The sequence below is a fragment of the Lissotriton helveticus genome, chromosome 1_1 (genome assembly GCF_964261635.1).
Source record: "Lissotriton helveticus chromosome 1_1, aLisHel1.1, whole genome shotgun sequence".
Taxonomy (NCBI): Eukaryota; Metazoa; Chordata; class Amphibia; order Caudata; family Salamandridae; genus Lissotriton; species Lissotriton helveticus.
The window spans coordinates 1,248,383,868-1,248,410,487 of record NC_136057.1 but is presented as its reverse complement, the minus strand read 5'-3'; the positions used below and the strand labels follow the sequence as shown (position 1 = coordinate 1,248,410,487).

Genomic DNA, 26,620 nt, shown 5'->3' with positions numbered 1-26,620 from the left:
AACGGCCTGAAAAAAACCTCACTGAAAGCAGTGAACCAAGCCAGGTAGTCACCACAACCCAGCATAGCAGATGGCAGGTCCGACGATTCAGAAGACGACAACCTAGAGGGAGCAGCACCCATGGTTCTGACGTAAGACCGGTCACAACCAACAACCTGGATGCTGGCTAAATGGAAGATTCAAATAGGTTCCACCACAGTATCCGCCATTATTGACAAAGGTGCTACCATAAATATCACGGCCCAAGACGCATTTAGTATGCTAGACCCTCCATCACTGCTGAAGGCAGTGAGAGCAAGAGTATATGAACACTGTCAACAGGAACCACTAGCTCTCAAATAGCGATTAAAAACACCCATTTCACACAATAAGCACATGGTGATGGCCACTATATATGTATCTTAAGAAGGATCTGGCATGCTTTTAAGCTGTAGGATGGCAGTGGAGCTGCAGCTGGTGCAGTTCTCACTACTAGTGCATGAATACAAACTGGAGAATATCTTCCACGACTTCAGCGACCTATTCAATGGCATAGGATGCCTCAAAGGGAAAGAAGTTAGGCTACACATCGACCAGTCTGTGCAAACTCCTCTCAGCGTCCCATCAGATACTCCTCCAGCCCGACTCAAGATACATAACAATATTTGTGATGCACATGGCACTCAGATAGTACAACATCTGAAATTTTTAATATCGAGTGCGGCAAATGTCTTCCAGAATGCAATAGAAGAGGTTGTAGTGGGGATGCCAGGAGTGCTAAATATCAGTGATGACATCTGAGTCTATGCTCAGCCTATGGGAGAAGACCACCGGCCTCATGCAACACTGAGAAAAGTGTGAGTTTGTGCGATACTTTATATGCTTCTTTGGATACCAGTTCTGGCTGCAGCTGTGGCGCCAGACCCAGCAAAAGTCCTCAACATAAAAAACAGCGCAGCCCCCTGCTGCATTTCAGCAGTACAGTTTTCTCTACATGGAAAATTACTGCGGATGATTCACCTCACAGGTCTCCTCAGCCACTGAGAGAACTGACAAAAGCCAACATGTCATGGGAGTGAGGGATACTGCAATAAGAGGCCTTCCGAAACACCAAGACAGCAGATTTTACAAAGACCACCCTGGTCTCATCTGATCCAAGGAAGGAGACTGAACTAGCTGTTGACATGAGCCCGCAGGACTGGGAGCTGTGCTATCTCAGTGACAGGGAACTGGAGAACAGGCCCCAGTGGCTTACACCAGTTGTACGCTCACCCCAACAGAGCAGAGGTATTCCCAAACTAAGTGTGAAGCAATTGCAATATACTGAGGATGTTGCCACTTTCAACTGTACATCTACAGGCACCCCTTCATTGTCCAAACTGGCCACAAGCTATTGATCCCACTATTCGGAGGTTCTACTTCAAAGCCACCACAAAGGATCGAAAAGTGGGTCCTCCAGCTGCAAGAATGCACCTTTAAGTTGTACACCATCCGGGTTTGCTAAATCCAGCAGAGTTCCTCTCAAGGCACCCCCTATTTTCACAGTCAGCCACAAGGACGGTCTCTAACAGCAGTGCAGACAGGGAAGTGCCAAGTGGTGGTGTGCGCTTACCCACCTGACCTGATATTCACTGGTGAGCGCCACCCCAACCGTAGGTATGCACCAGCATGAACTTTGGCAGCTTCGCTAATGGGAAGCACATGGTGGTCCTCATAGATGATTATTGAAAATATCTAGAATTTGAACTGGTCAAGAGCACATTGGCTCAAGAGATGCAGCCCAAAATGGAGAAAGTCTCGGTGACCCATGGACTAATACAGTAGATTCAGACAGATATTGGACCACCTTTCCGGGAGGCAAGAGTTTGCAGCGTATTTGGCATCATTCAACATTAGTCCTACCAAAGAGACACCAAGGTTGCCACAAGCCAACCATGAGGCTGAGAAAGTTTATGCAGACTCTCAGCAAGGTTATCTGCATTGCCCAGCATGAGAGACAACCACTTTAAGAGGTTATATAAGTGCTCTTGAGAGACTACCAACAAACTCCCCACACCACTACCAGGATTGCCCCAGGTCATGCCAGCTGGGGCCGGGTAACTCAACACATCATTCCTCACCAGCCCAGCCGGCTCCCTGCAGGCACTGACAAACAGCTGATGCTATAAAGTAGGCCTCAAAGGAATCGGTATGTAATAAGTGGGCAACCCAATATAACCTTGAGGGTTCGGGCAAGAGAATGATAGGGTAAAGGTACCTTCAAGGGATTTCACTGATGGTTTTTTATACTAGTTTGTAAATTCAATTCAAGACCCAAATCAATGGTGGTCTATAGTCAAACATAAAAATCGTTATTATTCATTTTTAATGAATAATAACGATTTTTATGTTTGACTATAGACCACCATTGATTTGGGTCTTGAATTGAATTTACAAACTAGTATAAAAAACCATCAGTCAAAGGAATCGAAGCTGCAGCCACCACCCACAGGGCAAGACCTCGACCATCAAGGTAGGGGAATACATGCTGGTAAAGGGCTGTCACCCTGGGAGCAAGCTCAGGCTGCGGTTTGAACCGGAACTCTGGTTGGTGACATGCTGAAGAGAGACTATGTTGACAACTACCCGAGGAGAAGAAACCATGTTTTATTCTTCAAGTGGTGCCCAGCAGAGCCTCGGCTCCGATGAGAGAACCCTGGGGAGGGTGCAGGCGAGAACATCAGCCTGCGTGGAGAGTTACAGTAGTCTCCCCATGGGAGTTCTGACAGTTAGAGCTAACACCCTACCCGGGCTACAGGGCTCCCAAACAAATACCTGATGAACAGGTTGTGCCCTCTAACCTGAGAAGCAATATGTCCTAATACAGACCGAGAGACAATCCTGTCCCTTCGAGCTGTTTAGGAGACTTCATGTTATGACAAAGGGCTCTAGCAATTATTGCAACTGGAACTAACACGTGCATACATTTGTTTGTGTTGTTTGCTTAGTTGAAAAGGGGAAACGGATGTAGTGATGTAGATACAATTCCTAGGCTGAAGGGAGGGGGGTCTGTCTACCTATGCAGGGGAGGGCGTTGTTACTCCCTCCAAAGTTGCTTGTTATAGTATGGCTTGGATGAGATGTGCCGGGGAAAATAAATAGCCTCGGCCTCGCCTCTGGCTGTTCTTGCACACCCCACTCACCACCGATACGGCCAATCCAGAAACTGCTTTTATGATGCGTATAAAAGTATGTAGCAAGTGATCAGTGCCAAGACATTGGTTCACTCCGGTGCTCCATTGCTACGCTTCCTAAAGAGAAATTACTGAGGCTAAAAGTGTATATGAAATATATATTTTCTTTTTTTACTTCATTGCTATTTCCTGTAACAATCCTTTCAAATATGGGTAAACATGGTCTACTTCCAATTGTCTTAGATTGGAGCAGACATCTGCGGTTTCATCTATGATACCACCCGTGAACTCTGCCTACGCTGGATGCAACTGGGGTCATTCTACCCTTTCTCTAGAAACCACAACGGACTGGACTACAAGGTACGTGAAAAAGTTGTTTATCATCAAGGAAATAATAGAGTGGGTGTGGAGATCCGGAAGCTGAGGCAGGGGCGATTTAGTAAACAGTAGTGGTGTGAATGGAGTGCTCTGAACCTTTACGGACAAATAAACTGTAAATTGCATCATTTACATGAGGGTGTAACAGACCAATCAAAATGTTGCTTCCTCATTTAAAATATGATGGCCAAGGTATCTTTGTCTACAGGAGGTATAGCATTTCCATTTCCAATTTGGGCCCTAATTTACTACTGCATGGCTAAGACATACATTTAGCCAGTTCAAGTTAAGTGGTTAACCAGATGAATGTGTGTCCTCCCTTCCAGAGCTATTTACCCTTTCATTCTACCAAGATTATTTAATGTAGCAGCAATTGAATGTGTGTAAATATTGCCTACCATTTACAGCAAAAATAAAAAGCAGTTGAAGGCTCTGCATAAAACGTTATAGTTATTGTTATTGGAAAGCAAAATCATGTTTCAAAAGTGCAACTTCTGAGGCATTGCACTTTCAGTAGCAGGCAGCTTTCTGACACTGTGTAAAACAAGTGTTGGCAAAGTCAAAAGGTCTCACCTTTGAGACCTATTGGCTTTGCTATTGGTTTTAGCCTTGCGGCACAGCATCCCCAATGCTGTGTTGAATATATAATGAATGTAAAAAAATATCGAAAAGCTTTTGACGTGCATGGCAGCGTTACTGTGTATGCACAGCACAGCATCCCTAATGCTGTGCTAGATAGTTATTATATGTAAAAAAATATATTAAAAAGCTTTTAATGTGCATGGTAGCGCTACTGTGTAGGCACAGCCACTGCAAATTAGAATGCCTACATTAAACACAGCTGGGTTTTTTTAGTTACTGGTCCAAGTTGGATCAGTCACTAAAAAGAAAAAAAAGAATGAAAGCATTCTTTTTTCATGATGGCGGACAGAAGGACATAGTAATGAGTCTATGCTCAAGAGGTAGGACAAACACAGGAAGAATAAGGAAAGCCCACCCAACTAACGAATTAGAAGCACGAAAATGAGTGTGACAATGTATTCAACCAGTGGAAGCAATAGGCTGTCTATAAGCTCACTAAAAGATAATATATTTTGCAATAGACAGCACATGCGCTGTCTTGAACGAGACCTAATTAAGCTACATAAATTAAATTAATTAATGACTTCTAGTAACAGATTCTTTGCCTTAGAATTATCTTCAGGTGTCAGACTGGATCCAGACATTTTTCGTGAGCAGTACCTCTGCGTGCCGGTAAGTGGCGTGGTTCGGCTCCACGTGAGTTTGTCAGCAATGGAAGTGACGTGTGCTGTGCCTCTATATGCGCCACCCCAGTGCTCTGACTTCAGTTGTTTTCTTTCCGCGCCTGTCAGCGCAGCTCCATAGTGTGCTCCCCCAGTGAATTTTTGACAGACTTTTTTTGACTTTTGTTAAAGTCTTTCTGAAAAATCTTGTCCTGGTGTAGCAGGGATGTCCTGTGGTGCCTGTAATTGACAGATGTCGGTGACGGACCCGCACTGTGTTTGCTTCTGGTGCACTATCTACCTCAAGGCCTTGAAGGAGGGATCCCTTAAAGGTCCTTGCCCCTCAACGAGCGATGCCACGACGGTCTCGAGCATGGTTGAGAGGAAGGTCGCGGGATTGCAGAGTCCAAGATCCTCGTCACACTCAAAGTCAACTGGGCGTTCAGGTAAGTCCCGGCAGAAAAAGAAGAGCAAGAAGTCCAAGAAGTCTTCGATTTCGACCCATGCATTGCGGTCTTCAGATGAGACGAGGGAGCGCCATCATCTGAGGTCTGGCTCCATGGTTGAGCCTGCACCTGAGCCAGCACCACACCTCAAAGAGTTTCTGGGAGCCGATGCGACCCCTGCAAAACTTCCAAAGGTTTATGAGGCAATGCAGATCATTTTTGGGCGGCCTATTCCTGCCGGAGTTTGTTTTGGCCTTACTGAAACCCTTGCCTGCACTTCAACAAACTTTTGATAATTTTATCTCCCACCTGAGTTTGCTAAAAGCATTACATAATTGTTCAAACTAAAGATGTTTCATTAAATCATACATCATCCAAATTCAGAATTCTTTATAGGGTCCTGCTTCTTAGTTTTATTAGTTGTATTAGTTTACTTGTAATTAGTCAGCACTTATTGACCTGCTGGAGCAGAGAGAGCCTCCATTTTCCTTTATGGATACTTGTTAGTTATCTGAATTTACAGTAGCCAAGCCTTTTCCTGCCATTTTATAATTCCTGAATTGTAAGAATTCACAACGCTGATGTTTGGCCCATGAATTAACATTGAACAACTTTCATGTTTTTTGACAGACGTGGTAAAAAGCTGGTTCCATACATGATTTTCACCTTATTATATCAGCGGTTTTACGGCTGTATTGGTGAATTGCATAAAACATGACTGTATGCTGATTGATTGATGGCGGTCTGGCGAGGTCCAGTTCAATACAATAGTTGAATGCATACAGTTAGAATATAACCAAGCAATAGCAGTTGAAGCGTCAGCCAATATGCAGCGACAGGGGGTGGGAGTGGAGGTTGAATTAAAACAAAATCACTTACCTGAACCTGCACTTCAGTGCTCCTCTGTTCTGCTGCTCCCGACAGTCCCTGGGACAGACTAACCATCTAATCCAGAGACTGCTCTCATACTATTAGAGCAGCTATGGGATTGACCTCAGCGGGCTGGTTTGACGCCTGCTCAGGTTCAGGGAGTCTGTGCCGTTTCTCCACCCGGCTGTAGAAAACAGCCAGATTAGAGAAACCTAAGTGAGCATGTTTGTTTGGCTGCCCTACGACGGCCGACCAAACAGACATGCGCACATACAAATGCACCTAGCACTGTATTCCTCCTCCGTCCCACAGCCTGGCCCTGTCCCTCCCTACACTCGCTGGCTCAGCCTGCAGCTGAAAAATAAAAAGGTAATAACTATCATTTTATTTTTCAGCTGCTGGCTCTGAGCCAGTGGGGCAACTCTTCTCCGCCACTGCAGAGGAGCTACTGCTGAGCAATAGAAATCACATTCGATAATGAAACAGGCATCTCAGAAATTAAATCGCAACAGCAGGTACTGTGTTACATTCAGTATATAAAGTTAACAATCACCAGTTAATCGGGAATGCCATACTGTTTATTATTCGAGAACAAGAAGGATGATGAATACTTTTAATATACTGTTCCAATCTTTAGCCTATTATGATCACTTGAAAAATTACGACAATCGCACAGTGTGATGAATGCAACTGGCAGAAGAAATGTGATTCGAGCACAGTACAAACATCAGTATCAGTGAAGGTGGTAAAGTGATATTGACTCCAGATGGAGCTTTGTTGATCTCCCTGTATAGTGTTAGGGTTGCACTGGGTTCTGTGTGGGGGGGAGGAGGAGAGTGGGGAAGAGGGGTGGGAGAAAAGAAAAAAATGCTTCAAACGATTACTACTTTTGTCCTATAACTTAGACAAATAAATAAATGATTGAAAACACACAAGGGGCTGATTTTGCTTCATATATTCTTATTCATATTGTGAAGTTTACAGAAACACAACATTTTCTTAAAAGGGCAGTCTTCCAACAGTGACATAGAAATGAAATGATCGTGCAGTGTGATCAAGTGGTTCAAAGAAAAAACATAAACTACGCAATGACATAAACATGACATGAAGCAATAGACTTGGTATAATGCCTGTTCCATTCTTTATACATCTGTTTAACCATGGCCTATCGAATTAATTGTGAAACTTTAGCCATGTGTACAGTAGATGCGGAGCAAACAACACAAATATCAACGACGTTTCAATCCTTTTAAATCGTGTTTTCTTAAAACATCGCAGCAGGTCTTCCTCAGGAATAAAAAAAGGTGCATCCTGTGTGATAGAAAGATACATAGTTTAAGGCCATGTGCGAGGTTGCATTAAAATGGTTTAAAGTGGTGTGAGTAAATCACAACACACCTGGAATTAACAGAACATAGCATTGCTTGCTATTCTGACCCAACAGGCAATTGAGTATAACCCTACAAGTGAATACATGCCCACATTAGCACTATAACATGCGCAAAACCAACTAAAAATGTTTAGAAAAACATGACTCATCTCACCTTCCAACTATCTGGACATACCACCACTTTGGCTGTCCAACTTCCAAAAACAGCACCACAGCAACAGTGATCAAAAAGGCCATTTATAGACTGTAATACAAACTAAATCTTTCTGCACTCAACTCTCATCTCTAAGTGATTTTACCACCCACCCAAATAACACAAGATAATTATCTCTATAGTTGACTGTCCAGATGCTTTCACAATTGTATTCCTCTCAAGACAATAATAGATACAGAACACCTTGTTTCAAAAAGGATATAAGAAATAAAATAGAAATCAATAAACTTCAACACCAATTGGAGAAATTCAACAATAAAATTAATCTGGCCTTCAATAACTGAACACAATCAGCACATTTTTATTAGAAACATAAAGAGGCACTGAAACTCCAGGTATATTCCCAATGGCAAATTAGCTTCCAAAGATTGCAAACATTCCCCACCCTCACAATTTCATTAACACTGCTACAGACCACCTTGTTTCTAAGGGATACTTGAAAATTAATTCATGGCAAAGATAACCACTATGTAGCCCAGTCTTACTGTGGCACATACAACTACGTCAATTAACTGACATCTGACCTCAGTCGCCCACAGTTATCCCTTAGTCTCCCTATTCAAGGATCTGGTCAAGGCTAGCAACCCTGCTGGCTCACTATCAGACAAAAACGTTCAGAAGTATCCTACTCTTAAACATTGTACTATGCCTGCAAGAATGATCTATAACAACTCCCTAACAACCGGCATCTGCCCCTGATATTATCAGTTTAATAATTCATGAAGCAGACTATACACCAACCTCAAATTATTTCTGTGAAAAATTGAATTAAAGTATTTTCTCACACACATTTATGACTTTTTGGAGTGTAGCAAATGAACTGTGATTTTGTATCTGGGTAGCTCTGAAGTCCACAGAGGATATCCATGACTTTACTACTCAATCAATCAATCAGGTAATTTATAGAGCGCACTACTCACCCGTAGGGTCTCAAGGCGCTGGGTGGGGGGGGGGGTGCCGTTACTGCTCGAACAGCCAGGTCTTGAGCTTCTTCCTGAAGGAGAGGTGGTCTTGGGTCAGGCGCAGGTCGGTTGGGAGTGAGTTCCAGGTCTTGGCGGCCAGGTAGGAGAAGGACCTTCCTCCTGTTGTCGCTCTTCGGATGCGGGGGACGGCGGCGAGGGCGTGGTTGGTTGATCTGAGGAGGCGCTTGGGAGTGTAGAAGTTGATCCGGTTGTTGAGGTAGCTCGGGCCTTGGTCGTGTAGGGCTTTGTGCGCGTGGGTGAGGAGACGGAAGGTGATTCTCTTGTTGATCGGGAGCCAGTGCAGATCTCTCAGGTGTCCGGAGATGTGGCTGCGTCGGGGGATGTCGAGGATGAGTCTGGCCGAGGCGTTCTGGATCCGCTGGAGTCTCTTCTGGAGCTTGGCGGTGGTTCCGGCGTAGAGGGCGTTGCCGTAGTCCAGTCGGCTGGTGACGAGGGCCTGGGTGACCGTCTGCCTCGTCTCGGTGGGGATCCACCGGAAGATCTTACGTAGCATGCGCAGGATGTTGAAGCAAGACGAGGAGACGGCGTTTACTTGTCTGGTCATGGAGAGGGAGGAGTCCAGGATGAAGCCCAGGTTGCGTGCGTGGTCCGTCGGTTTGGGTGCGGTGCCCAGGGCGGGGGGCCACCAGGAGTCGTCCCAGGCGGAGGGCGAGGAGCCCAGGATGAGGACCTCCGTCTTGTCCGAGTTCAGTTTCAGGCGGCTGGTCGTCATCCATTCGGCTACATCTCTCATCCCTTCGTGCAGGTTGGCTCTGGCGGTGGCGGGGTCGTTGGTCAGGGAGAGGATCAGCTGGGTGTCGTCGGCGTAGGAGATTATGTTGAGGTTGTGTTGGCGTGCGATGGCCGCGAGGGGGCTCATGTAGACGTTGAAGAGGGTGGGGCTCAGTGAGGATCCTTGAGGGACGCCGCAGATGACTTTGGTGGCCTCTGACTTGTACGGTGGTAGGCGGACTCTCTGTGTTCTTCCGTCGAGGAAGGAGGTGATCCATACCAGTGCCTTGTCCTGGATTCCGATGTTGCCGAGGCGCTGTACTAGGGTGCGGTGGCAGACAGTGTCGAAAGCCGCGGAGAGGTCCAGGAGGATGAGGGCCGCTGTTTCTCCGTTGTCCATCAGAGCTCGAATGTCATCGGTGGCAGCGATGAGGGCGGTCTCGGTGCTGTGGTTCGCTCGGAAGCCCGACTGTGAGGGGTCGAGGGATCCATTCGTCTCGAGGAAGGCGGCCAGCTGTTTGTTGACGGTCTTCTCGATGACTTTGGCCGGGAACGGGAGGAGCGAGATGGGACGGTGGTTCTTGAGGTCGGTGGGGTCTGCTGTGGGTTTCTTGAGAAGAGCGCTGAGTTCGGCGTGCTTCCAGCTCTCAGGGAAGGTGGCGGTGTCGAGGGAGGTGTTGATGATGTCCCGCAGGTGGGGTGCGATGACAGCGTCGGCCTTGTTGAAGACGTGGTGAGGGCAGGGGTCAGTCGGAGATCCGGAATGGATGGAGTTCATTGTGCGGATGGTGTCTTCGGTGCTGATCGGAGTCCAGGTGCAGAGGGTGGTGGTGGGTGGCGTTGTTGCGGTTGTGGCTTGCGTTGGTTGGTTGCTGAAGCTGTTGTGTATGTCCGTGATCTTGTTGTGGAAGTAGGACGCGAGGGAGTTGCAGAGGTCTTGCGACGGGGTGATGTCATTGTTTCCGGCGTTGGGGTTGGAGAGCTCTTTCACAATGTTGAAGAGTTCCTTGCAGTTGTGTGCGTTGTTGTCCAGTCGGTCCTTGTATGTATTTTTCTTGGTGGCGCGGATCAGTTGGTGGTGTTTCCGGGTGGCGAGCTTGAGGGTGGTCATGTTGTCCGTAGTTGGTTCCCTTCTCCAGACTTTCTCGAGGGCTCGACAGTTCTTCTTGGAGCTCTTGAGTTCGTCGGTGAACCATGGTGTTTTTCTGCTGCAGGGTCTGATGGGTGGGGTTCTCAGAGGGGCGAGTTCGTCCGCGCAGTTGTTGATCCACTTCGTGAGGTTGTCGGCGGCCTGGCTGGGGTTCGCTGAGCTGGCGGGAGGGTGCTGGCTCAGGGAAGTGGTGAGCTGGTCGGCTGTGATCTTGTTCCAGCTTCTTCGGGCAACCTGTTGCTGGTGGTGGTGGATCGTCGTTCTTCTGAAGGTGAAGTGGACGCAGCTGTGGTCCGTCCAGTGGAGTCCTGTTGCGTGGCTGAAGGTGACGTCTTTGCTGGATGAGAAGACGGCGTCGAGTGTGTGTCCGGCGAGGTGGGTGGGGGTGGATACCAGCTGCTTGAGTCCGAGGTTGGCGAGGTTGTCGAGCAGGCTGATGGTGTTGCGGTCGCTGTTGTTCTCCAGGTGGAAGTTGAGGTCCCCCAGGAGGATGTAGTCGGCGGAGGGGAGGGCATGCGGGCTGACGAAGTCGGCGATGTCCTCGCTGAATCGTGTGCGTGGACCCGGGGGTCGGTAGATCAGGGTGCCTCTGAGGGTGGTGTTCGGGTTGGTGTGGATCTGGAAGTGCAGGTGTTCAGCGGTGGTTAGGGTGTCGTCGGTGTTGGTCGTGATGCGGATGGTGTCTCTGTGGATGATGGCGATGCCTCCTCCCGTCTGGTTGGTGGTGCGGTCCCTCCGGATGATCTTGTAGCCCTCTGGGATGGCGATGGCGATGTCGGGGGCTGAGGAGGCGTTCATCCAGGTCTCGGTGAGGAAGGCAACGTCAGGGGCGGTGGTGTCGAGGAGGTTCCAGAGTTCTACGGCGTGTCTGTGGACGGAGCGGGTGTTGAGCAGGATGCACTTGAGGTGGTTGCTGCTGGTGTTCGGCTTGGCGGGTGCAGGGAAGGTCCGGATGCAGGTGAACTTGCAGGCGTGGCAGCTGAAGGGTCCGTGGGTGTGCTTCGGGGCGGCTCGATGACATCCTGGGATGCGGCCGGTGTTGAGTGCGATGAGGTCGGCGGCGGTGTAGGTTCGTCGGGTCGGCTTCCGTCGGTGGGGGCCAGGGGTCCTGGCACTGGGCGCGGTCCAGGCGCGGACGGGCGCAGACGGGCTTACCTTTGGCGCGCCTTCGGCGCACAATCGGCATATAAGGCGAAGTGCGCGGGTGGGCGGAGCAGCTGGGAGGCGGGAGCGGGGAGGGAACAGAAGAAAAAAGGGGCGGGGTCGGCGGTGGTGGCGGGAAGCGGGGGGCGGCGAGGGAGGCGGGAAACAGGACGGAGGACGGCCAGAAACTAAGAAAAACAAGCACAAATTACAGTCAAAAACGCTTTAACACGGGCAAAAACTAAGAAAGATAAAAACAAGCACAAATTACAGTCAAAAACGCTTGACACGGGCAGGAACTAAGAAAAACAAGCACAAATTACAGTCAAAAACGCTTTAACACGGGCAAAAACTAAGAAAGATAAAAACAAGCACAAATTATAGTCAAAAACGCTTGACACGGGCAGGAACTAAGAAAAATAAAAACAAGCACAAATTACAGTCAAAAACGCTTGACACGGGCAGGAACTAAGAAAAATAAAAACAAGCACAAATTACAGTCAAAAACGCTTGACACGGGCAGAAACTAAGAAAAATAAAAACAAGCACAAATGGATGACAAAACAGAGCAGAGCGAGCGACAGCAGGGTCAGCCGGCAGCGAGGCAGGCAGCGAGGCAGAGGGCACAGCAAAGGGGCACACGCAGCAGCTGGTGGCCGTGCGGCGCGGGGGTGTCCCACAAGTGGGTCACACTCACCTGTGTCGCACGGTCGCCATATAAGGCCAAGTGCGCGGGTGGGCGAAGCAGCTGGGAGGCGGGAGCGGGGAGGGAACAGAAGAAAAAAGGGGCGGGGTCGGCGGTGGTGGCGGGAAGCGGGGGGCGGCAAGGGAGGCGGGAAACAGGACGGAGGACGGCCAGAAACTAAGAAAAACAAGCACAAATTACAGTCAAAAACGCTTTAACACGGGCAAAAACTAAGAAAGATAAAAACAAGCACAAATTACAGTCAAAAACGCTTGACACGGGCAGGAACTAAGAAAAACAAGCACAAATTACAGTCAAAAACGCTTTGGGTCACACTCACCTGTGTCGCACGGTCGCCATATAAGGCCAAGTGCGCGGGTGGGCGGAGCAGCTGGGAGGCGGGAGCGGGGAGGGAACAGAAGAAAAAAGGGGCGGGGGCGGCGGTGGTGGCGGGAAGCGGGGGGCGGCGAGGGAGGCGGGAAACAGGACGGAGGACTACTGGACCTGTCAGCACTTTAATCACAGCCAACTACCCATCCCTCCTACTGAGAGTGGGGGAAACTGGCATCAAGGAAAGCATCTTTGCCGGGATTGCATTCTTTATCTTTAACATATACAGTATGATTTTCTTTCCTCCATGTACTTCACTTCCATTCAGCACTGTAGGGTGCCTTTCTGAAGAATTTTTCATCTCACCACTTTGCTTCAACACTTACAAGCATCTTACTAGGCCTCATTTTTCAATCTAACATGCTGCAGCTGTTTTAATGATACCCAGATCATTTTAAGGCTGGAATGACCAAATACCTCTGCATCTCATGACTAGACCAAAGCTAGACAGTATCTGATCCTGCCTCAGAGCTGTCCTCCATAACACAAGTTAGGACCAGAGCAGCTGTCATCTACCAAGACACCATCTCTGCTGACTGGCTAAAACCTTCTTTCCAAAACACTGTCCTATGTAGAAGGCAGAAGTATTGATCAAAATCAGTCAGTGGGTGCATCTGTGAGATGTGTGCTATAGTAAGTAAAGAAAAATACATCTTTTTAGCTAAAGCTGCAGGTACTCACAAAAAAAAGACACCGTATTATTACACCTTGACCCATACCCAATACCACTACATACTTTGGTCATGGTTAATCAAAACTTTGACGTTGGGGGATCAACTGGGCCAGTGCCAGTTTAAAATTAACTTCTTGAAGCCTAAAATCTACCTTTGCTCTCAAGAAGTGCACAATTATATAGTACCCCCTACATCTTTGTGCACAGGCATGGTCCTTGTCAAAACTCACAGTGCTGTCACCAGGGCCCCTGGAATTATGCGGTAGGACAGCATGAAATTATGAGTAGTCTGGGCCGAGTTTATGGAGTTTTACTCTGTCGAATTCAACAGAGTTACTGAAAAACTCTGCGTGATTCCACAGCGTTCTGTGAGCAGGCGAGTATCGAGCGCAGTCAGTGATCTTCACGTCTGTTCCTAGCTCTGCCCTCAGACAGTGTGCATTGCAGTGCACGTCTTTCCGTTGACTATTCGCACTGGTAGAGTGCAGTGAAGTGTGCCTCTGTCCAAGGCTGTGCCCACAGGTAGAGTGCAGTGAAGTGTGCCTCTGTCCACGGTTCTGCCCACATGTAAAGAGCCCTAAAGTGCACGTCGGTCCCAGACTCTGCTCACAGCAGTGCAGTGATGTACACCTCTGTCCCGCACACACCATATGGTGAAGCCAGGAAACCACTCAGGCTAATCTTGACATGGTAGACTTGGGGGCTCTTTAAGAAGTCCTATTAATAATGTTAACAACAACACACTGATCCCCGCACCAATCCTAATTGCTCGAGGTGCTGTTAGGCATTTACAGTTGAATGCTGGGGCCGCCCGAGAATAGCAGTGCTACAGCTGCACAGCAGCAGGTGGAGTGCCTGGGTTGAGGGAGAGCCGGGGACAGTGCAAGGAGGCAGCGTGGAGGAGCAGCATGTTCTGCTCAGGAAAGGAAACCTGTTGGAGCCAGAGAGACTGCAGAGGTACAATGAGCTGGAGAGGCAGAATGTGGTGTGAGCTCTGCAGGGCTGGGAGAGTGGGTAAAAAAACACCTTCTGCTCATTAGATCACATCCGGGTAGAAGGAAGGAGGGCATTGGGTCTACCACTTGGAGCACCTCCGCTGGAACGTGGTTACATCATACGCAAGAGCCACACCATTACTGGAGACAAGTAGAAGCTCACATTTCTTGTCACACAGTGCGTGAACTGAAAACAAAACCAGTTCATAACATATTGGTGGCATCTCGGATGTGACAGTGCATGATGTACAAGAGCAAGCCAGAAAATCTCCGTTACGTGGTGGATCGCAGATTGTTTTAGAACTCCGCGCTGTAGGCAGAGCGAGGAGTGGAAAAACACCACAAACTCCTCCAGTGGAGCAGAGTTCGTCGCCCACCCCTAATTATGAGACAGGGTTGACTAAAGTATGCAACAAGAAAACAAAAATTATGCGACATAATGCAACACTTTTTTTAATAATATTACTTCATTATCTTGTGATTTGAAAACATCATAATACTACCTGGGCAAAAGTGTCACCTGATTAGCATGAGTATAGCAACTGAGTACAGAAAAAAGGAACTGAAAGATGAACAGTCAATCTTTGCACAGGGTATTCCACTGCATGCAAACATGTCACCACATTTTTAGTAACTTTGGATGCATTTGACCTTCACATTGGTTTAATAAATAATCTGCAGATTAATGCTGTGAATGATAGGTCATGTGGCAAATACGTTTTTGCAAATTTAAAATGTGTATTTTCACCTGTGGGCGTAATTGCCCTTTGTTAGAAATTGGGTTACTGGTTGAGGAAGATGAAACCCTACTCAAGCAGGAACAACAAACCTTGTCAGAGTGAAGTCACAAGCACACCCCAAATTAACCCCTTCGCTGCTAGGCCTTTTCCCCTCCTGTGCTAAGCCTTTTTTTGTCGATTTGGGGTAGTGCGCGCTTAGGCCCCTGTAACTTTTTGACCACATAGGGTATCCACACCAAATTTGCGTCCTTTTCTTCCAACATCATGTGGATTCTAAAGGTGCCCAGGGTTTGTGAATTCCCTTGGAGGGGTCCCAGAAATTAACCAAAATATAGTGAAATTTTTGGTTTTTTCAGAATAATGGGAAAAACGGGCTGCAAATGAAAGCCTCTGGGATTTTCCCTTCAAATGGTATCAAAAAAGGGTTTGTGGGGCTGAAATCTACATTTTCTCAGCTTTTAGGGAATGACAGTCTTTTGTCAGAGAACCAACATTTTTCACACAGTTTTTGCATTTTTCTGGGACATAGCCTATTTTTGCTATTTTTAGAGCTTTTCACCTCCTTCCAGTTAATGGTAGAAATGAGTTTGAAAGCAATAAGGGATCCTGGAAAGCTATACATTTTCGAAAAGTAGACAAATTTCTGAATTTAAAAAGGGGTCATTTGTCTAAATCCATGAAGGTTTCTTTGTAGAAACTAACAGTTAAATATTGGAATAATTGAAAATTTGTTGTAAAAAACAGCCTTTTGTCTCAACATTTTCACAAATAACTTCTTGTAATTTTGACAGCTCTAGGAAAGCAATGTACCATTACATTTGTTAGACCTTCCTGGTTGTGGGGATATATAGGACTTGTAGTTTCTCCAAGAACCCGACAAACCCAGATCCAAAAACTGAGCAGCAACTTGCAATGATTTTTTTTTATTTACTGGGTATAGAGCACTTATTCTTGGAAAATGTATATGTGGAAAAATCGGTATGAAAGATACATATGTATTTCTGAATTGGGTACAAATTATAGAGTCTAGAAATAGTATATAATTGCACATTTTCAAAATTGGGAATACTCATACTAGAATGAGAATTATTGGTCATTTTTGAAAAAGATTTTTTTTTACACAATGTCTTTCATTGGGAAGGGAGAAATGCATGAAAACTCAATTGGTAATAACAGTTGATTTACAAATCTGAATTACCCTACGTCTCCCGATAAAAACGGTACCTCACTTGCATGGGTCGGCCTTGTGCCTGCGACAGGAAACGGCGCAAAATGCAACGTGGTCACACCTCAATTTTGCAGTTAAAAATTTACCCTTTTATGGCAAAGTTCCTACCTGTAGTTTTTGCACCCTAGCTCTGCCGGCACCTAGGGAAACCTAGCAAACCTATGCATTTTTGAAAAGTAGACACCCAGGGGGATTTAGGATGGGGTGACTCGACTGCCTACCATCAGGTTTTGTTACCCAGAATCCCTTGCAAATCTAAGAATTAAAAAAAAAAAACACATTTTCCTCATATTTCTGTGGTGGAAAGTTCTGGAATCTGCGTGGATCACCAAATTTCTACCCACCCAGCGTTCCCCCAGGTCTCCCAAAAAAAATGGTACCTCACTTGCGTGGCTAGGCATAGTGGCTGTGACATGAAACAGCGCAAAACGCAACGTGGTCGCACCTCAATTTCCCAGTGAAATCTTGCGCTTTTTGGACAAAAAAACTACATTTTGTTTTTGAGCCCTAGCTCTGCCAGCACCTAGGGAAACCTAGCAAACCTATACATTTTTGGAAACTAGACACCCAGGGGAATTCAGGATGGGGTGACTCGACTGCCTACCACCAGGTTTTGTTACCCAGAATCCCTTACAAATCTAAGAATTTGACAAAAAAACACATTTTCCTCACATTTCTGTGGTGGAAAGTACTGGAATCTGCGTGGATCAACAAATTTCCACCCACCCCGCGTTTCCCCAGGTCTTCCGAAAAGAATGGTATCTCACTTGCGTGGGTAGGCATAGTGGCTGCGACATGAAACAACGCAAAACGCAACGTGGTCGCACCTCAATTTGCCAGTGAAATCTTGCGCTTTTTGGACAAAGAGTCTACCTTTTGTTTTTGAGCCCTAGCTCTGCCAGCACCTAGGGAAACCTAGCAAACCTATACATTTTTGAAAACTTGACACCCAGGGGAACTCAGGATGGGGTGACTCGACAGCCTACCACCAGTTTTTGTTACCCAGAATCCCTTGCAAAGCTAAGAATTTGACAAAAAAAACACATTTTTCTCACATTTCTGTGGTGGAAAGTTCTGGAATCTGCGTGGACCCACAAATTTCCACCCACCCCGCGTTTCCCCAGGTCTCCCGAAAAAAATGGTATCTCACTTGCGTTGGTAGGCATAGTGGCTGCGACATGAAACAGCGCAAAACGCAACGTGGTCGCACCTCAATTTGCCAGTCAAATCTTGCGCTTTTTGGACAAAGAGACTACCTTTTGTTTTTGAGCCCTAGCTCTGCCAGCACCTAGGGAAACCTAGCAAACCTATACATTTTTGAAAACTAGACACCCAGGGGAATTCAGGATGGGGTGACTCGACTGCCTACCACCAGGTTTTGTTACCCAGAATCCCTTGCAAAGCTACGAATTTGACAAAAAAACACATTTTCCTCACATTTCTGTGGTGGAAAGTTCTGGAATCTGCGTGGATCAACAAATTTCCACCCACCCAGCGTTCCCCCAGGTCTCCCAAAAGAAATTGTACCTCACTTGCGTGGGTAGGCATAGTGGCTGCGACATGAAACAGCGCAAAACGCAACGTGGTCGCACCTCAATTTCCCAGTGAAATCTTGCGCTTTTTGGACAAAGAGACTACCTTTTGTTTTTGAGCCCTAGCTCTGCCAGCACCTAGGGAAACCTAGCAAACCTATACATTTTTGAAAACTAGACACCCAGGGGAACTCAGGATGGGGTGACTCGACAGCCTACCACCAGTTTTTGTTACCCAGAATCCCTTGCAAAGCTAAGAATTTGACAAAAAAAACAAATTTTCTCACATTTCTGTGGTGGAAAGTTCTGGAATCTGCGTGGATCCACAAATTTCCACCCACCCCGCGTTTCCCCAGGTCTCCCGAAAAAAATGGTATCTCACTTGCGTGGGTAGGCATAGTAGCTGCGACATGAAACAGCGCAAAACGCAACGTGGTCGCACCTCAATTCGCCAGTAAAATCTTGCGCTTTTTGGACAAAGAGACTACCTTTTGTTTTTGAGCCCTAGCTCTGCCAGCACCAAGGGAAACCTAGCAAACCTATACATTTTTGAAAACTAGACACCCAGGGGAAATCAGGATGGGGTGACTCGACTGCCTACCACCAGGTTTTGTTACCCAGAATCCCTTGCAAAGCTAAGAATTTGACCAAAAAAACACATTTTCCTCACATTTCTGTGGTGGAAAGTTCTGGAATCTGCGTGGATCAACAAATTTCCACCCACCCAGCGTTTCCCCAGGTCTCCCAAAACAAATGGTACCTCACTTGCGTGGGTAGGCATAGTGGCTGCGACATGAAACAGCGCAAAACGCAACGTGGTCACACCTCAATTTCCCAGTGAAATCTTGCGCTTTTTGGACAAAGAGACTACCTTTTGTTTTTGAGCCCTAGCTCTGCCAGCACCTAGGGAAACCTAGCAAACCTATACATTTTTTAAAACTAGACACCCAGGGGAACTCAGGATGGGGTGACTCGACTGCCTACCACCAGGTTTTGCTACCCAGAATCCCTTGCAAAGCTAAGAATTTGAAAAAAATAACACATTTTTCTCACATTTCTGTGGTGGAAAGTTCTGGAATCTGCGTGGATCCACAAATTTCCACCCACCCCGCGTTCCCCCAGGTCTCCCGAAAAAAATGGTATCTCACTTGCGTGGGTAGGCATAGTGGGTGCCACAGGAAAAGGTTCAAATCGTACGGTGGTGAATTTACAATACCCTATAGCAAAACTACCTTGATTGTTTGGGGGGGGCACCTGAGTTTTTGGCCCGGGGCTCAGTGGCCATCTTTTGAAACTACCAAACCCAAACAGTTCTGAAAACTAGACACCCGGGGGAGTCCAGGGAGGTATGGCATGCGTGGGTCCCCCAATGTTTTCCTACCCAGAAATCCCTGCAAACCTTAACTTTAGGTTAAAAAACGCACTTTTCCATACATTTTTGGGTGGGATCTCCCTGCCGGCACAAATGTCCTACCACCCAGCGTTCCCTTTGTTCTCCCGAGTAAAATTATACCTCACTTGTGTTGGTGGGCCAAAGGCCTGTGACTAAGGTGGGGTGCTTAATTTGTCAAACTTAAATACTACATTTTTTAAAAATTCATTTGTAGCCTGTTCTGCTTTGGGGCCCCGGGCCAAAAACTCATGGGAACCCCCTTGCAAAACCAAATTGTTTTGAATAAATTAAGTTTTCAATTTGAGAGCGTGCGACTCTTGGGACAATATTGCATGGAAATTGTAACAGACAATTTCAAGTTTGCAGGAGATTGTGGATAAAAATATCAAAAGAATTCACCAGAAAGACATGACCATATACTTCCTTGTTTTAATAATAATATCTAAATTTAGTAAGTTATTTATAGCTATAATGTACACCTTACCAGAGTTACTCAAAAGACAAACATTCAAGCACGGCAATCTATTCCTCAAAGACACACACATACAGGTTGGATTTGGCACGAGGGCGAGTGATGGTTCAGTACATAAAATTTTATTAACAAGATATTTAAAAAAAAAGAAATGCTCTGTCAATAAATAAATGCATAAAAACCAAACCAGTGACTCGCAACTCGTGAGCTGTTAAGCCACGACAAGGCACCAACCGTTTTACAGGCCATTCACGCACCTTTCATACCTGATACAAACCAGACCATTGACACCATCCGGAAGGAAAAGCAACACATAACAACAATCACAATAAGGGACAAGGTACACCCTACTTCAGAAAGAGATAAAAGACAAATATTACTGCACAGCCATCTAATCCGCAAGCACACACACATACTGGTTGGATTTGGCACGAGGGCGAGTGATGGTTCAGTACATAAAATTTTATTAACAAGATATTTCAAAAAAATAAAATGCTCTGTCAACAAATAAATGCATAAAAACCGAACCAGTGACTCGCAACTCGTGAGCTGTAAAGCCACGACAAGGCACCAACCGTTTTACAGGCCATTCACACACCTTTCATACCTGATACAAACCAGACCATTGACACCACTTGGAAGGAAAAGCAACACATAACAACAATCACAATAATGGACAAGGTACACCCTACTTCAGAAAGAGATAAAAAGAAAAATATTACTACACAGCCATCTAATCCGCAAGCACACACACACACTGGTTGGATTTGGCACGAGGGTGAGTGATGATTCAGTACATAAAATTGTATTCGCAAGTAATTTCACAAAAATGAAATACACTGCGTATAATTGAAAGTGTGATAAACTGAACCACTGACTCACAGCTCGTGAGCTGTAAAGCCACGTCAAGGCACCAACCTCTTTACAGGCCATTCATACACCTTTCGTACGTGTGACACATACAAAAAATTCACACCGCCAGCCGCGGACCCATCACATTTCAACACTCACACCAGCAGACAGCGCCATTCAAGGGCCCATCACTTTCACACGCCCACATTTCTGACATTGCAACTACACAAAATGATGGACTGCGTGGAGTGTCACTCAACTAGCAGTGTGTGTAGTGACCAACAGAAAGTAACTACTCACACACCGCCAGCCGAGCGCCAGTCCACCCACACCACCATCCAAGCACCAGACCATGCACACCGCCAGCCAAACAACACTCAGCGCACACCGACAGCCAAGTACCACTCCACACACACCACCAGCCAAGCATCACTCCACGCACACCACCAGCCAAGCGCCACTCCACACACACCGCCAGCCAAACACCACTCCATGCACAGACAGCCAAGTACCACTCCACGCACACCACCAGCCAAGCGCCACTCCACACACACCACCAGCCAAGCGCCACTCCACAAACACAACACCAGCCAAGCACCACTCCGTGCACAGACAGCCAAGTACCACTCCACGCACACCATCCAGCAAAGCGCCACTCCACACACACCACAAGCCAAGCACCACTCCGTGCACAGACAGCCAAGTACCACTCCACGCACACCACCAGCCAAGCGCCACTCCACACACACCACCATCCATGCACCAGACCATGCACACCGCCAGCCAAACACCACTCAGCGCACACCGACAGCCAAGTACCACTCCACACACACCAACAGCCAAGCACCACTCCACGCACACCGCAAGCCAAGCGCCACTCCACACACACCGCCAGCCAAGCACCACTCCGTGCACAGACAGCCAAGTACCACTCCACGCACACCACCAGCCAAGCACCACTCCACACACACCACCAGCCAAGCGCAACTCAACACACACCACCAGCCAAGCGCAACTCCACACACACCGCCAGCCAAGCACCACTCCACGCACACCACCAGACAAATCCAAACACAACACCAGGCAAGCGCAAGAGCACGCACACCGCCAACCAAACACCAGACCACGCACACCGCCAGCCAAGCATCAGTCCACAGACACCGCCAGACAAGCACCAGTCCACAGACACCGGCAGCCAAGCGCCAAACCATGCACACCATCAGACAATGGACACTACATGCAAACCAACATCATACTTTAGTTTTTTTTTTAAATAAAAGAAAAACAAAAACAAATTGCAAATTGATACAAATCTACTAACTCAACAACTAAATCTAAAAAGACTACACAAATGTAAACTTTGAAACTGAACAATAAGTTTTAAAGAATAAAGACCAACCAGTTCACTTTACCACTCATTGATACTCCCAAAAATTCTTTTGCGTGTGGTACAATCTAAAACAAGCAGGTACACACAGCCCGGGGTTTGAAGGGCAGTTGGGGCAGTACATACGAACCTCCTTCCGCAAACCTCTTCGCCAACAGACTCTACATCTCCGACTGGGAAAATCTTTTGAGGTTGTAGGAGGAATTGTATCAGGAAAGTGGCGATCTTTCAATCTGGCAACATCCTCCACCACTCCAACTCTAGGAACACTTGCCTGTTCCACTAAAACAAGGCTGCCTACTACAGACTCCTGAAACTTCACAAAAGTCATCTTTGACTGGGGACAAGATTTCTGGAACACAACAAAAGCATTAAAGATTGCCAAGTGGAAAAGATGGATAGCCAACTTCTTGTACCAAATGTAAGCCTTACGAAGAGCAGCATACGGTTCCAACCTCTGATCTACTCTGTCAACACCACCCATGTACTTATTGTAGTGCATTATGCACACAGGTTTGCGCACTTCTGCAACCTGACCCCAAACAGGCACCGGTTCAGTGCTTTCATTATGTATTGTAGTCAACATGTAGACATCTCTCCTGTCTGAAAACTTCACAGCTAGAAGCTCCTCACAACGCAATGCACTGCACTGTCCCCGAGCAAGCTTTCGACAAACAAGTTCTTTTGGGAAACCTTTGCGGTTTGAGTGGATTGTGCCACAAGCAACAGTGTCCACTTTGGCCAATTCCCTGAACAACCGCACACCAGTGTAGAAGTTATCGACATACAAATGATGGCCTTTGTTAAAAAATCCACGACCAAGTTCCCACACAATTTTCTCAGTCACTCCAAAAGTCGACGGACAACCAGGGGGGTTAATCCTGGATTCCTTACCAGTGTACACCCTGAAATTAGAGACATATCCAGTCTCACTGTCACACAGCATATACAGTTTGATTCCATAGCGTGCCCTCTTACTAGGAATGTATTGCCGAAATACCAAGCGGCCCTTGAACAACAGCAAAGACTCATCCAATGCAATTTCTTTCCCAGGATAAAAGATCTCAGGAAATCGATCAACAAAATGATCAATGACAGGCCGAATCTTGAAAAGACGGTCACATTCAGGGTGATCTCGTGGCAAAGCAAGACTATTGTCAACAAAATGCATCATCCGAAGCAGAAGCAAATACCTATCACGACTCATGACTGCCGGAAATATAGCTGTTGCCATCAAGGGACTAGTAGACCAATATGAAGCCATTGATGGTTTCCTAAGCAAGCCCATCAAAAAATATAAACCCAAAAACTTTTTCATCTCCTCCAAATTTGTGGGAGTCCACCGGGTAGCTCTAGTGTGGGGCTTAAGGCTGGCACTGTTCACCCTCAAAAAAATTTCAGCATACAAATTAGTCTGCTCTACAATCTCTGCCAAAAACACATCATCCATAAACAACTTGAAAAAATCAATAGGCAAACAGTTTTCAGTGTTCACTATTCACCCTGGAACACCAGTAAATTCAGGCAATGCCGGCTGCACCATGCCTGGTGCAACCCAGAGGTCAGAACTTTCAACGTCAAGTCTTCCAGCCGCAGGCTGCCGCACAGCTGCCTCTTGTCTCACTACACCAACTGGAAATCTAGCAGCCCCAGGCTGCAGCCCAGATGTCTCTTGCCGCACTATTGGCACAGCAATGTCCTCCGCAACCACAGGCACAGCAATGTCCTCCGTAACCACAGGCACATCATCCACACCAAAAGTAGCTTCATCAGCACTCAGAGTGTCTTCATCATCAGATGAAGCCATGTGTAGAGAAAACTCACTACCTGAATCTTCACCTCCCACCTCTGGCTCAGATTCAGAGTCAGTCTCTGGACCATGGTCAGAGGAAGAATCAAAAAGCATTCCAACAACTTGCTGAGCAGTAATCCGGCGGCTAGCCATTATCCTTACAAATAAAGGAGTCTGCACAAACAACTCAACAACCCCAACATTGCGCAAAGTAAGATAAAAAATATAAGCCTTTTTCACAAAAAACTATATTTAGAAAAAATATACAATTCACTTACAAGACACAACTACACTCACCAGCACCTACTCTGCCAAGACACAGCAAATAGGCAACGATATCCCACTAGAAAGAAGAAAAAAAAAACTTACATCTACAGAATGACACATCAAAAACAAATGCAAAACATGTTTTACAATCACAACAAACAGAAACCAAACATACTCGTATTACTACACACTTTGCAAAATAAACAATTACAATACAATTGAACAAAAAAGAGGTCTCTTACCAAACACATGCAACTACAGAAACAGCAGAACAACAGAACCACCAGTAACGGAACCGGACACTGCAACAATCTAAAGAGAAAAAAAAACAATACACATTAGAAGAAACAAAAACAACACACATTAAAACAGGCTATGTCACAAGGTATGTCACAAATGGGGTGTCTGTCCCAAAGGGGGGAAGATTATAAATCATTAAAAACGTGGGCCCCCTGGAAGCAACCCTACGGAGGGCAGAGAGGCCAAATAAAGACACGGCAGAACATACTTTAGAAAACAAATGGGCCCGAAGAAGCAACCCTTGGCCAAGGGGTCGCTCCCTATAAAAAAAATAAAACCCTGGAGTCTAGTGGGCTTTTCTACCCCCCCTAGGTCCAGATGCGGCCCAAAAAAGGGCTGATCTGCGCCCAGGGGGGGCAGACAAGTCTAAAAAAAAATAAGGGCCACTAGGAAGCGACCCTTCCCCAAGGGGTCGCTTCCTTTTCAATTGTAAACAAATCCCTGGTGACTAGTGGGCTTTTCTGCCCCCCCCCCCCTGGGTGCAGATCGGCCAAAAAACCGACCGGTCTGCCCCAGGGGGGGCAGAAAAGTCAGAAAAATATTTTATCCCCCTAAGGAAGCGACCCTTGCCCAAGGGGTCGCTTCCTTTATAAATATAATTCAATCCCTGGTGTCTAGTGGGCTTTTCTGACCCCCCGGGTCCAGATGCGGCCCAAAAAACGACCGATCTGCTCCCAGGGGGGGCAGAAAAGTCTAAAAAAAATTAGGGCCACTAGGAAGTGACCCTTCCCCAAGGGGTCGCTTCCTTTTTCAAATATAACCAAATCCCTGGTGACTAGTGGGCTTTTCTGCCCTCCCTGGGTGCAGATCGGCCAAAAATACGGCCGATCTGCCCCGGGGAGAGCAGAAAAGTCTGGTAAATATTATGGCGCTAAAAGGAAGCGACCCTTGCCCAAGGGGTCGCTTCCTGAACAAATAAATATGGCCAAAAACAATCCCTGGTGTCTAGTGTGGCATTCCTGGTGCACGATCGCGACGCTGTGCGCGATCGTGCACCAGGAATGCCGTGCATTGGGACATCAGGGGAGAGGAAACACAGTTTCCTCCCCCCCGATGCCCCAAGGCACCGAAAAACGGCCCCCCCGCCCCACCGGAGCAGCACAACACCCACCTCTCTGCTGGACGCGCTGGAAATAAATGGCTTCCAGCGTGTCCAGCGCTTCCTGATGACATCGGCGCGCGCTGTGTGCGCTGACGTCACCAGGAAGCGTGGGGGGGGGCAGGGGTGGCAGCGGAAAGTCTTCCGCTGCCACCCAAGGTACAAACACCAAGATCGATGCCCCGGGGGGGAGCGCCAGCGCTCCCCCCCAGGGCTGTACTGATGACGGAGCGGTTCCGTCATCAGCACAGCCCAACCGATGCTGATGACGGAACCGCTCCGTCATCAGCATCGAAGGGGTTAACCTGTGCTCAACCCTCTGGTAGCTTGGCACAGACCAGTCAGTCTTATCTTAGAGGCAATGTGTAAAATATTGGGTTAACACTTCAAACAGTAATAAAGTGAAAACACAACACAAGAAGAATGCCAGAATAGAATAATATAATATGTTTTAATAAATAAAACAAGACCAAAATGACAAAAGTCCCATCAGTAGAAGCAGAGATATGCTTGTTCAAAGATTTAAGGGGAAATAGCACAATACAATAACAGTAGTTATCTGGTCACGCCAAACAGGGACAAAGTCCCAAGTCCAGGCCAACCCCTAATGGACAACTGGTCATTTGCAGCGACCCAATTAGGACTGCTGAACAAGAGTAACTGAATCCTGGTAGAACTGATGCCTCTTGTCCTAGATGTTAGCAAATCAATGCTAAAATGCTTCATATGCTATGGACTTGTCCACGATCAAGCATTTACTTGTCTTGTGTCACATCCCATTTGTCCAGATGCACTGGGCTCCGAGACTTACACACATGGGACATATGTATTCCGGGTCTCTTTCGCAGACATAACAAACACAAAGCTACCTCTTGTTTCCTGGACTTGGGTTTCATAGTGGCCATAGGCCTTATCACTTGTCGATGGAAATCACCTGGACCCCCGCCATTGATAGCTTGGACGTGTTCACTGCTCACATGGGTGCAAGCTGAAAGTGTTGCTCTGCACAGACAAGGCAACCTTGAATTGCGTAATATTCCATTGCCACCTATTTGGGCATCATTCTGACTGCACTCCAGACAGACATTAACAATGACACCGCTGATCATACGGCATCACCTTAGGAGGGTGCAG

General features: G+C 46.9%; 1 protein-coding gene across 1 annotated transcript in view; it reads left to right on the top strand.

Annotated features, from left to right (window-relative positions):
* Window positions 1-26,620, top strand: part of LOC144822413 (lysosomal alpha-glucosidase-like) — a 993,087-nt gene that overhangs the window by 653,702 nt on the left and 312,765 nt on the right. The window contains exon 15 of the mRNA XM_078679897.1: window positions 3,396-3,512. Coding sequence (XP_078536023.1) covers window positions 3,396-3,512 — 117 coding nt within the window. The remainder of the gene's footprint in view (window positions 1-3,395; window positions 3,513-26,620) is intronic.